At 52.3% G+C, this 13,051-nt stretch overlaps 1 protein-coding gene across 5 annotated transcripts in view; it reads right to left on the reverse strand.

Moving 5' to 3' along the window:
- Positions 1–13,051, reverse strand: part of EVC2 (EvC ciliary complex subunit 2) — a 166,890-nt gene that overhangs the window by 135,528 nt on the left and 18,311 nt on the right. For all 5 annotated transcript variants that reach the window (XM_058301201.2, XM_058301196.1, XM_058301210.2 and 2 more), the window contains 2 exons: positions 6,332–6,518; positions 2,372–2,481 (listed from right to left, as the gene is read on the reverse strand). In XM_058301201.2, the coding sequence (XP_058157184.1) occupies positions 2,372–2,481; positions 6,332–6,518 (297 nt within the window). The remainder of the gene's footprint in view (positions 1–2,371; positions 2,482–6,331; positions 6,519–13,051) is intronic.

Raw genomic sequence — 13,051 nt, forward strand, 5'->3', positions numbered from 1 at the left:
AGTCTCTCTTGCTCTTTACCTGGCTTCATTCATCCAGGTATGTTTCACCTGCCCCTAGATGAATTTGATGGTGGTGTGTGTGCATCCTAAAAGTCAGAACTAGATGAGATCTGGGGGTCTCCTCCGGTGCCTCATGTTTTCCACGTGGGGAAACAGCCCGAGAGGTTGCAAAGTTTCCAGCAATACAAATAGGGAGACGGTCCCCAGCCCCTGAGCTATCAGGCACCACCACCAGACACATTTGAAGAACTTCACCCTGTATAAACATACTATATTTTTAAATAATTTATTTAATTTACCTTTTGTAGAAGAACACTTTCTTGAGGGACCAACGAGCAGAGCAAACCAGTGTGGCCACATTGAGCAGACACTCAGACTTTGGGTCAGACCATTTTCAGCCCTAAATACACACTGGTGCTCTCCACATCAGTTACCAGCACCCACCATCCAAAGGGACTCCCAGTTCAACCGGGTGACACAACTTGAGAGTTTATTCACTCAACAATCATGAGTGCCAAGGGCCTCTGACAAGTGGTTTCTGTGGACGGTCTAGGAAGAAGAGGTGCTGATGGGGAGCCCAGAGCACCAGCTACCAGAGCTGGGGGTGCTGGAAGCTTCAGGTGGGTGGGATACTGGGCAGACTCAATTCGGCCCCCTGCACTTCACTATCTGTCCACCCCGAGGGCTTTGAAGGAGATTATATGTGCCATTTCAAGTATCCCCACAAAAAACGTCTTGACACTGATATGACAATCTCCTCATAAATAAGAAACCTGAGGCTCCAAGGCATTAAAAAAGGAAATAACCAAGATTCACGTGTTCGCCGACTTGTTCCTTCATTTATTCAACACATATTTACCGAGCACCATTACGTGCAGGGCTGTTTCTGGCCCTGGGGGAGTGAGGCATTTTTCATCAGTGCCTTCAAAGAGCAGAACCAAGCTCTGCCTTTTGCCTAATACGTATGCTACGCAGTGGCCTGGCACGCCGTAAGCAGACACCTCTGCCACTAACTTTGAGCAGCCCACGTGAACAGAGTGTGGCAGGGCTCCCTCTGGTCCGTGGGGCAAGGGGGACGTTCTCTAAGTCTCCTGTCCTTCCCAAGCCTGCTGGACTCCACGTGCACTCTTGGCGCACTTGCTACGTGCCTAATCTTTGCTGAACTCTGTGTGGAAGGCAGACTCTAACTCGCTAGAGGAATCATATCTGCAAGTCACACTGTGGCAGCAAAGTAAGGACAGCCGGCATTGCACACAAAGGAGCCACTCAAGAGAAGAGCCAGGACGATACCAGGGCGTGGCGGGGCTAGAAAGTCACGCTGGGTTAAGTCAGGGGGCTGCACTCCACGCCACGCCCCCCACCACCCCAGCCAGCCCCGCACCTTGGGCTGTGCGGCTGCCGGGCATCCTGGCCTGCCGGGGCCGGTGGAGGGGCGGCCGCTCTCATTTTGGTTTCTGAGTGCAGCCTGCTGCCTGATCTGAAATTTTTATCTCCGCTTACTGGGTTTTTGGTTTTTTTTTCATTTCTAAGATACATACATCACACAAAAACATTTACTGGGTTTTTATTCCTGGCTTTCTTTTCCTCTAACTTGCTGATGGCATTTCCGCTAGGCCGCTTTATCTCTATTTCTTATCCTTCTTTGTCCTCTGCTTTTGACTTTGTACTTAACCCCTGAGGGATTTGTCTTTTCTGTTTTATGCAGTTTTCTTGTATCTGGTGTTCACCTTTTTGTAATTTCTCCTTTCACCTAATTTATCTAGTTTTGGTTTTTGCTTATTGCAGCAGAAACGCCACGCTGGGCCCTGCAGACTTGAGGGTGGGAGGGGTCCCTAGCAGGAGCTGGCCAGGGGGCCCCAGGCTGCATCGTCCTGCGGCCCTGGGTGGGCACACTGGGCGCTCATGCACCGCATTCCTAAGGGTCTCCATAGTGTCAGAAGTACCCGAGCATAAGTCCCTCCCGACAAGACTGCACCTCCATCAGCCCTTGTCCCCAGGGCCTGGCGCAGGACGGGTCATCGCCCAGCACACATTAAATAGAAGGATTAACAAAAAGATAAGTAAGAATGAAGGTGCTGATGGACACGGTGGCCACGGGTGGGGAGCTCAGCATGCACGGGACACAGCGGCAGGAAATGGCCAACTATCGGTTACTCTGTCTACAGAGACCCTGGGGAGGCCCAGAGGGACTGAGAAACCCACTCAAGGTCAAGGAGCAGAGCCAAGGGTAACCACCCGTGCCCCGAAGCCCCTGAGCCTACCCAGACGTGACACCACTGAATGGATGGACGGACAGCTCTTGTGCCTTGAGTGTCCATGTTTTTAAAACCGCCTCCCACAATTACCGAAATAAAAGGAACAAAGAAGATACCGGGGACGAAGTCTGGAAGGCGAGCTGGGCCGGCAGCATCAGCGTCTCCCCGTTCCTGAGGCTCCCGGCCTCCAGCCAGGCGCTGTAGCCCACGGCGTAGGTGTCCCCAACTGCTCAGAGAGAAGGCAGCGAGTCAGGACAGGACCGTGATCACCAGCTGGCCCACCGCACCCCAGACGCAGCCACGGTCTTTTGAGGTTCAAAAGGAGGCCCCCCTCCCCGCTGGGGCTTAAGCAAGGGACGCTGCATTTCCTGTACCCGCAAGTGGGGAGCATTCTTGAGTGGCAAACTGGGGAAGCACAACGGGGTGCATCAGCTCCTGGACCCCCTCGGGTGGCAGGGACTGGCAGCAGGCACAGGAGCTCCTCTGCCCTACAGAGCTGAAGCCTTACCTGGGACGTGGTGGGGACATCCTCCTGACCCGGGATTCCTCAGCTCCCACACATTGGGCTGCGTTCTGAACCCAGGCGGGCAGCAGCTGATTCCCACCACCACCCTCCGCTCCTCTAAGGAAGGTCATCACGGGCCCTTGAGCCTTGGTGGGCAGAGCTGCAGCCCCTGCCCTGGCCCCTCCGCACAGCTGCGAGGCCCACCCTCAGCTCCACACGGGGAGGTGGCACTAGGCCAGGGCCGGGGCGGGGCTGTGAAGACGCTAACCCTGGCTTCATGTCCCCATCCAGTCCCCAACTTGGAGTGTCCAGTTGGCCCTCGATGGTTCAGTAACACAAGAGGGAGAACTGCCCAGGGAGACAGGGTTTCTGGCTCAGCCCACTCTCAACAAGAGGACAGGACTGAAAAGGTCTGTACACAGGAGGAGGGGGCTCTGCGTTGGTCAGAGGCCACATGCACTTGAACCCCAAGGTAAATGCACAGGTGCTGGGGATCCTGGATGGGAAAAGAGAGAAAGCTCAAACAAGATCCAGTGACGGGGCAGCCCCCTCTGCAAGGTTTCCAGTTTGGCAAGAGGCAAGGATGGCTCAAGCTCCACCTTCTGAAAGAGGGTGCAACACACACAGGGGGATTCTCCGTGTGATACTGGAAACGCATCGTGCCCACGCCAGCTCCTGCCCCAACTACCCCAATGTTTGGTGTGCTGCACCTGTAGCTGTCTCCCTCTGGCCAAGCCACCGGCCTGGACACTGCCCTTTGGCCAACTCAACAGCGTTCCACTCCCCGAGCTCAACTTTACATCTGCAGCCACCAACCACATTGCCCTCACGACTCACCCAGAACCCACAGCTGGCCCCGAATGCTAAGCTCACCAACCCCACTGCCCCGGGACCCCCATTCCTTCACTGTTTCATGTGCATCTGCTTGAAACGTACCAACCCTGGACTCCTGCAGGAAATCTAACTTCCACCCCCAGATCCCAACAGAGGCACAAGCCCACGGGTCCCTCTCGCTCAGCCTGTATGGTCCCCGCTCGCTGCTGGTGGAGGTCCCTGAGCTGATGGCCCTTCCCATGGATCCCCCATGGGATCCCCTCTCTCCTTGGAACCCCAAGTAACACACTCTCTTTGCTCAACCACTGCAGCCTCCGTTTCCCATTGTATTGCACCCGTTCTCCAGCCACATTCAAATTTAAAATCCAACTCAACCAACGAGACAGCTCCTACGGGGGCTCCTCCGTCTGCAACGGCATGGGCTCCAGGCACCAGGCGCCAGGCAGAGGCTGGAGGTGCTTGGTCAAGTGAATGCCAAGGGCAGCAGCTCCAGCCAGCTCCTCCCTGCAGATGCCCCTGAGCTCAGCTCTGGCCTGTGAATCACTAAGTGGACCCAACTGGCTCATGGCCTGGACTGGGTGGGGTGGGGCCGACACGCTGATCCTCTTCTTGTTAGCTTTAACAGCATTGAGCTGTAATGCACTTACCATAAAATCCACCCATGCTAAGTGCACAATTCAAGGAATTTTAGTACATTTACGAGTTGTACAACCATCACCACGTTCTAACTTTAGAACATTTCCATCACCCTAAAAAATTTATCCCCCTGTCCCACTCCCATCCCTGGCAACCACCAATTAACTTTCTGTTTCTATACATTGGCCTTTTTTGAACATTTCACATAAATGGAATCACACAATATGTGTTCTTTCATGTCTGGCTTATTTCACTGCACGTAACATTTTCAGAGTCATCTGTGTTGTAACATGTATTAGAATTTCATCCCTTTTTCTTGCCAAACAGTATTCCATCACATGGATGCACATTTTGTTTTTGTGATACTCTTTTGTGTCCCTCTGTAGACTTTATAAAAAGGGAGTTGGCATTAAATGAATTCAGCTTCTGAGATGAAGGCTCTACACTTTCTCCATGGCTAAAGGAGACCCTCCCCTTCCAGATGTCAAGAGTCCTGCTGGAGTCTGGGCAGAATAAAATGTCAGGAAGATGATTAGGGGAATTTTAACTGGAGAATATTGGCTTTGAGACTTTAAACCATCAAGAGCAGAAGAATTTGATTTCAGATTTTAATTCCTTTGGACCTGAATATATTTGACTTTTAATTTATAGGGAATTCATTCCTGAGAACTTAATTTCTCTCTGAGAAACTGCTAATGGGTGGTGTTTTCATTCAATTGTGGGGCACCGCTCTGCGGGTGGCTGGTAACTGTTGGAGGAATTTTATTCAGTTTAAACTCAGGATTATCACTTAGTCACATTTCAAAGCCCCTGCTGAACGAGGTGACTAGGCATGATTTGAAATGGGTAATAGAGTTTATTTCAATAACGTCATATTCCAAGTCATTTCCAAAGACTCTGGGGGAAAAACACTCTCTTCTGCCCACTCAGGCGCACCTCCAGGGACCAGCCACCCCTGGTGGTCTTCAGATGAACGGAAGCCCCCTCGAGAGAACCAAATGGTAGACTGTCGAAGGAAAGCACGTGCGCGCCACTCCGGAGGGCTCCATCGATGAGTGTGGGTGCCTACTGAAACAGGGCCAGCCTCTCTCCGCCCCTTTCTGACTCTACCCCCTAGAAGCAGAGAGCCCTGTCTGATGGGCTGGGGTTCCTGCCTGCGAGGCTGAGCTGCTGGCAGAGAGCAGTCTCTGCTCGGCGCCTCCAGGACGGCCCGAGGTGGCTGGTAGAGGAGAAAGTCCTGCTAACTGCACCATGCAGTGGGTGGGCACGTCTGGTAGGCACCCAAAGCCTGCCTGTGGCTTTGTGCCATCCTTAACAGGGGTCACATTTTGGCCCCAGCGGCTACAGGGTGCTTCATTCCTCAATTTATTGAGAGCTCCAGATAATAACAGTAAAGGAAAAAGGAGAAAATGAGCACAGCCCAAGGCATCCTTGAATTTTTATGTGTTAAACATCCCCGACGTTCTCCTTTATTTCTGCATAGTGGTGAAAGCTAAGGTAGAAGAGAGAAGGTGAGGAAGACCAGACTGTGACAACGAAAGGGATAAATAATGGTGATTTTATCCTGGTACAGTTTGGTCACCACCCTCTACTTGTTAACGCAGTTGGTCCCCCACAAAAGGCTCAGGAGCCGGCCCCTGTCCTGCGGGTGTGAGCCCCTTTGTCAGGACCTCTGAAGGCGTTACTAGCTGAGGAGTTACTAGCAGATGGAAGGCGAAGGGCCTTATCCAATGTTAGCCACGGGAGCAGCCAGAAGCTGGAAGCCGATGGAACCCGGAAGAGAAAGCAGAGCACACTGCTGCACGACAGAAAAGCCAAGCAAGCCCACAGATTGCCAGCAGCCTGGTGACACCAACCTTAGAGGAGGCCAGCCTTCCAGCCTCCACAGCCAGGAGCCAATCGATTCCAACCCATCGTACAGTATCTGTTTTAGCAGCTGGGAAACTGCAGATACCCCAAGACAGGGAGGACACACTTTCTACAGTTTAGAAATGAAGTCAGAGTAGAAGGACCAACTCGATTGGCTTAGGCTTGTGAAAAAGCTGAGAGGAGAAGGGTTAAATCGACCGCGCTCTCATCATTTGCCATCTTCCGATCTCACCCTGCAGAAACTTCTTCCTGAAAGCCTGGAATCCTTCGGAGGTCTTATTTCCGATCGAGCCATGGACGGTGAGGCCGGTGATGTTGTCCAGCAAGAGCAGGTCAGAGAGGTTGGCGGCCAGCGGCGACCTGGTGTTGTTCACGAGCAGCCGCACCTGAGCCGCCGGCCGTTCGCTCTGCCCGGAGACCTGGCACGGGAGGAAACGAAAGGGGTGCATGCTCACGGACAAGTCCAGGTTCACAAACGGTGACCCAGCCCCGCCTGCGTGCATGCTGTCCTCTGGAAGAAAGAGAGAGTTAGAGTCTCACGGAGGCTCCGGCTGAGTCTGGACGCACCTTTGCCAAGCTGTTGTCGGAGACCGTTTCAAGGAAGCGCAGGGAACTCGCCCTGCAGAGAAACTTAGGGGAGAAAAACCTCCAAGTGCGCCACGGCAGTCAGGTTGGGGAGATCCTGACAATCCGTATGACGGGAAAAGCAAATGTCGGATCTTTCGCACCCAGTTACTCTGAAGCCCAGAGCAGGGCCTCTGATCACAGGCTGATTTCGGGGAACAAGCCGAGGCGTCTTGCCCGTCTGGATTCTGCTCAGCCACGTTCTTGACTGGCTCTGCTCTTGGACGCCATCCAGCAGCCCAAGCAGCCGGGACCCCTGCACGTGCCCATCTCACCCTGCTCCCGCCACTCCTGCATCCCCTCTAGCCCAGCTCTGCCACAAAAGAGGCGGGAGCTGTGGAAGGGAGAAGGAAGAATGTACGTTCTGAAATGAGTGAAGGCAATAAAAGGAAAACGCAAATCGCAAAACTGTGTGCACAGAATCCTACCGTCTCCGTAAAGAGGGGCGGAAAGACCCCCTTTAAGTGTGCACGCCCATGTACACTCACACACACGAGTGCATGCTTACCGCAGAAAACCTCTTCAGAAGGACGCACAAGAAACTGGTAATGCTGCTTGTAACCAGGGAAGGGAACTAGTGGGGGCGGGGGCTGGGATGGGAAGGGGAGTCTTTCCTACCTTTTAAATTTAGCCATGAGAATTATCATCTATTCAAAATTAAATAAAGACAAAGAAAATTAGGTTAAAGTACAAAAAAAGAACATTTCCAGGAGGCTGTTCCAGGGGGCTGGGCATGGGTGTGGGGCCCATATTCCATGAACTGACAGTGAATTTGACGAGCGCAGCATTGGCATAAACGTTTATCAAGTCCCTGCTCTCCTCGACACTTCTAGGAATTTTCAACAGAGTTCAGGAAGATGAGTAGAAAGGAGTAGATAATGCCACACTCCGATGGGGAAAGAAAAGAGAGGGACACGGGGGCTAAAGGGGAGCTGTTGTCCGGGTCATGGCCCCCTGATGCCCTCCCCATCACCTGAGTGACCCTACCTGTCCCCCTAAATGCACCTCAGCCACCACTGCCCCCCCAAAACAGTCCCTGTGGCCAGGCTGGATTGAAAGCCCCACGTTGGTTTCCCACACCAGACCAAGAGCCGTCTGAGGGCGATGAGCAAACTGGGACCCCCATGGCCTGGTTCCTTCTGGATTTTGCTAGAAATACCTGGAGCTGAACTGGATGGTGGGGGTTGGGAAATGGACAATAACCCATCAGATTTCTCCCCCCCGACTTAAAGGTGCGACTTTCATCTTGGGTCCCCCACAAAGCACATGCATGATTCCATAATCTCAAAATGCCTTCTGGGCACGTGGCAACTCATCCACAGTAGGATTCATTTTCCTTCATCAACGCCATCATTTTAACACATCAAGTGCCTCCTGGGATCTGGGACCCACCCAGGCAAGGTGCTGGAGGATATGGCCCTTGCCCTCAAGGGGTTTTACTTAGGTCGAAGAGTTACCAGAAAGTTCTTCCTTCAGCCATCCTAAAATGTTCCCTGGGACCGTTCCCTGCCACAGGCCCACCACAAAGTGCTGGGGATTCTAGACAGGTAAACGCACGATTCCCACCTGTGTGGTACTCGAGTGGTCCGGCTGCTTTAATCGCATTCTCTGCCCTTGGCCTGAGAACCAACATGTGGCTCACGTGTTCTCTGCGGCAGGTCAAGTGCTTCCTTCACTGGGTTTCCCTCGGCCTGGGCTGCCAGCACCCCCCACCTCAGGCCACGCTGGCCCTGCGCCTTGCCCAGGCCAGCCCCCGTGCTCTCGAGGCTCAGCTCTCCTCCTCCACCTGCAGGCAGTCCTCCTCCTTTAAGCCTCTGCCCCCGGAAGGCCCCGCTGCTCCGTGCTGGTCCTGCGCCCTCACCTCCGCCATGTCCTTCTCCTTCCTGCCATTACCCTCCACTGCTGTTTACTCCTCTGCGTGAGTCCTCAGGTGCCATGGACCTGTCTCGGACTTCTCTGAGCACCTGGTGCCTAGCAGGAGGCTTGCACAGGAGAGGGACCTGGGAGGTGTGGCCCTCACTGAGCCACATCTGCTTCTCATTCCTTCCCCCAAACCATAAGGAAATGCCCCCCAAATGCAAATCCAACTCCTTCCATGACACACCATGCAGCAAGACGTGTATCCCTGCATTTTTCCCAAAGTTCTCCCAAGACAATGCCCTCTTCTCCTCTTTCCCTGCACCATCACCGCCATCCCACCCCCAAGCCCCCATAGCACTCAGCCTCTTCCCCAGGTACCAGTTCCCTCCACAATCACACCTCTAACCCCAGCTCATATTCTCCCGAAAAGCACTCTCCACAGAGCACACAAACGCCTACCACATCCACACGGCCACCTGCTTCTTAAGCCCAATCCCAGAGCTTTCAATCCCTTCAGTCCAGGGATTACAAAAATGACGAAAGCACATGCTGGATGAGTGAAAGGTTTGCTCTTCATTACCAGGTGTTCCTGGACCGCACTCTCGAACCCTGAAACACTGGGAGTTCTCTGAGTTAAAGACTGTGACTTGGTCTTGGAATGCAAAGTCTAGGGCCAATCCCTCCATTCCAAACCCAAGAAACCAGTTCCACCTACCTGAAAATCAATCAATCACTCCACCCACCAATCAATCAATCAATCAGTTGAGTGATCTCAAAAGGGCCAAGCTGTCAGGTGCAGCCCTTTCTGGAGCAGGTTTTAGAGTTGGCTGTTACTTCAGCATCACAACCATGGGGCCATGCTCCCAGCACAAGTTACATATTCAACAACATCAGATAAGCCACACACACCCCTTTCCAGGCTAGAAGAATGTGTAAATCTTTATTCGCAGCTTGCTACTTTACAAGATGTAAAACTCAGCCGAGTTCCCATTGTAGCACATGAAATAAAAGCCCACCTAGTGCTTAGTCTAGGGATATCTGAATTAGGTCTATGGCAGGGGTTCTTAACCTTTTCTGATCCATGGACCCCTTACTAAGTCTACACTATACGTGAATTATTTAATAAATATATCACACCCGCACCAACACATCCCCACAATAATAATGCTTGTTTGGACCCCTGGTAAGGGACTGAGCTGTCAATGGTAAGCCCTCAGCAGATGCCACGGCTGCTACGACAAATACCATATACCTGTTGGTTTAAACTATGGAAACTGATTGGCTCACAGTTTTGGAGGGTAGGAGTCCAAAATTAAGTGTCAGCAGGGTCAGGCTTTCTCCAAAGTCAAGAGCATTCTGGAGCTGGCAAGCCTCCATCACATGGCACTTTCTCTCTCTCTGGCTTTTCTTACTTCTGGCCTGTATTTCTTTGTCCAATTTTCTTTGCTTGTAAAGACTGGTCATTTGGATGAAGGTCCACCCTGATTTAATTTAGCCTCATCTAAACAGGATCTTTGAAGATCCTATTCACAAAGGAGTCCATCCCTTCACTAGCAACATCTTGAAAGGTCCTATTTACGAATGGGTTCCACAGGACTGGGGGCTGGGACTGGAACGTGTCTTCTTTGAGGGACACGGTTCAATCCCCACCAGAGTCTTTGCTGATGTCTTTATGTTGAGATGAGGTCAGACTGAACTGGGGTGGGCCCTAACCCCAGTCCCGACACCCTATGAGCAGAGCAGGAGACACCGAGACAAGAGGGCCACGTGGAGACAAAGGCGGAGCCCGGAGGGAGGCTACTGCAAGCCAAGCCGAGGCGCACCGAGGGCTGCAGCCCCAGCTAGGAGCCGGGAAGAAGCCAGGAGGAGTCCCGCCCTGAACTCCAGAGGGGCATGGCCTGCCCACACCGTTTCAGGATTCTCACCTCCAGAAGTGAGAGAGAACAGACGCTTGTTGCTTGAAGCCACCCACCTTGTGGCATTTCTTCTGGTGGCCACAGAACCTGATACACAAGGCACCCTACTTAGCCCTTCTGACAAGCTCAATTGCAGGCCTAATTATCGGCTTCTGAGTGGTAAATGAGTTCATATGTACAGAGGAATTGAACAACCCCGGCACCTTCCTGGCAGTAGGTAGGTGATAGCTATTATTGCTATAAGGAAACATCCCAGAATGAGAGGGTCTGTGTCCCCAGAGTGAGAGAGCCCTCAGAGTACCTCAAAACGGATGGAGAAAAATCCCAGGGTGATCACTGAGAATTTGAGAACAAAACCAAGGCAATGGGGAGCTCTTCAAAACTTTCAGAGAGGAAAGAAAAAAGTTCCAACAAAGGACCGGAAGAGTTGTGGTAATGTGTAGTGATGATGGTAACACAACATGGTGAGCGTAAGCAACACCACTGACTTGTACACCTGAATGTGGTTAAAAGGGGGAAATTTTAGGTGGTATATATATTGCTAGAATAAAAAGTATAACAAAAAATGCCATAGGCTGTACAACACAGTGACCCTTGATGTAAACCATGGACACAGTTAATAGTACAATTACATTTGCTCATGAATTTGAACAAAGCTACCACACTTTTGTAATGCTAAATGTTACTAATGGGGGCAGGTATATGAGATTATATTTTCTGCATGGATCTCCATGTAAACCTACAATTTCTCTAATAAAAATTTATATATTTTAGACTTCTCAGCAGGAACACTGGAAGCTAAGACCACGGAGCGATGCCTTCAAACACCTGGGGAAAATGGATTCTATAACTAGTCAAACTTGCAATCAAAGGACTAGGATAAAGTCCTTTTCAGGCATGCCAACGTTGACCTTCCCAGGACCCTTCACTCAGAAGCCACGGGAGGCAGATGCTGAGAGCCCCACAGGTCATTAATGGGTTTGAATTGTATTCTAATCGGAGGGAAACCCACGGGGAGCAGGTGTGAGCGAACAAGACCTGTGCTCGCTTGTGTTTTTAAAGGGTTCCCCTGGCTTCCCCAAGGAGAACAGACCCGGGAGGTGGACAGAAATGTGTGGAAGCTGGGGGACCAGTGAGGAGACGGTGTGGGGCGAGCGTAACGGCGGTGGTGAGGATGGCTCAGGTCACGACACCTGAGGGATCCGGGGGGGGGGGGGGGGGCTGGGTGTGGGGTAGAAAGAGCCGTCTCAGCCACGCCTCCAGAACTGTCGGCCTGAGCAACTACACGGTGATGCTGCCACATTTCTCCACATGGAGAAGACACAGGAAGAGCAGGTTTGGGGGAGGAAGCTTGGGCATTGGGGGTTCCACTTTGGGCCAGGCTAACTTTGAGAAGCCTATGGGGCAACATTCAGAATTTTCTCCATCTTCAGGCTAATAAATAAAACAGAAGGAGGACATAAAACCAAACAACAGGAGGGGTCATGTGCTTAAGTTGTGGAAGATAAAGAAACATTAGGTCAGCTGTAAAGACAGGGAAGTAAAAGCTCAAGGGAAGATGAGTCGGTGTCTAGAACAGAAGTGAGCATTCTTTCTCATGCCCTGATTATATTTTAACTGTTCTCAGAAATAATGGTTCTACTTTCTTTTGAGATAATTCTGGAATCAGGGAGGAGGAAAGACATCTCAAAAAGCGCAACTGACCAGGGGCCCTAGCCTTCTTTTTTTTTTTGCTATCTGGTTGCATCATCGTCTTTTTGGTGCACCTCTCCACTCCGCGCAGGGGCTTGCGCCTCTCTGCGCAGGTCTGGGATGCCTTTTTTTTTTTGCTAGGAGGTCCCAGGGATCGAACCCAGGTCCTCCATATAGTAAACAGAAGCTCAATTGCCTGAGCCACAGCTGCTTGCCCCTGTCCATCTCTATCTACGTATATTATTTGCAAGTCCAGTAAATTACGTTCACCATACAAAGTGCTAACACTTGCTTTTTGGCATCAGCAGCCCTCGAGGGCCGCGCAGGGCTGCCCCCTTCTCCATCCTGCAGGGGTATCCACAAGCCCCACCCAGCCCACGAAGCCCTGGGTCCACTGGAAAGCGGGACCCTTCAGACTAGAGACCCTTTCTCCTCCAAAGCCCAGTGTGCTGCCCACCCCCCAAGGAAGCTTCCTGGAAAGAGTTGCAAAGGGCATCACCGCCGGTTGCCACTCAGCTGGTTTCGCTGACAACCCTGCCACGCAGGTCTCACCCGTATCCCGCAAAGCCACACACTCTGGTCTCCCCACATCACCCCAACTTCTAGGCCGCTCCCTCTGGACCTGCCTCCTGCTTCTAACAGCTCAGCTCAGGGGTCACCTCCTCCAGGCAGCCTTCCCGATCGCCCTCTCAGGCGGCCCCCCAGTCCCTGGCCTTCTCCAGAGCAGATGGCATGCTTCTCGGGGAAAGCACTTGGCAAGGAGCTGACCTCACAGCAGGGGCTCTGTCCACAGCGGGCAGATGCGGGGAGAAGGGGCCGAGCCCGTCTCCTAAGATGAAAACTGAGGCCAATGGGGACAG

This window comes from Dasypus novemcinctus, chromosome 1 (assembly GCF_030445035.2).
Source record: "Dasypus novemcinctus isolate mDasNov1 chromosome 1, mDasNov1.1.hap2, whole genome shotgun sequence".
NCBI classification, from domain to species: Eukaryota; Metazoa; Chordata; class Mammalia; order Cingulata; family Dasypodidae; genus Dasypus; species Dasypus novemcinctus.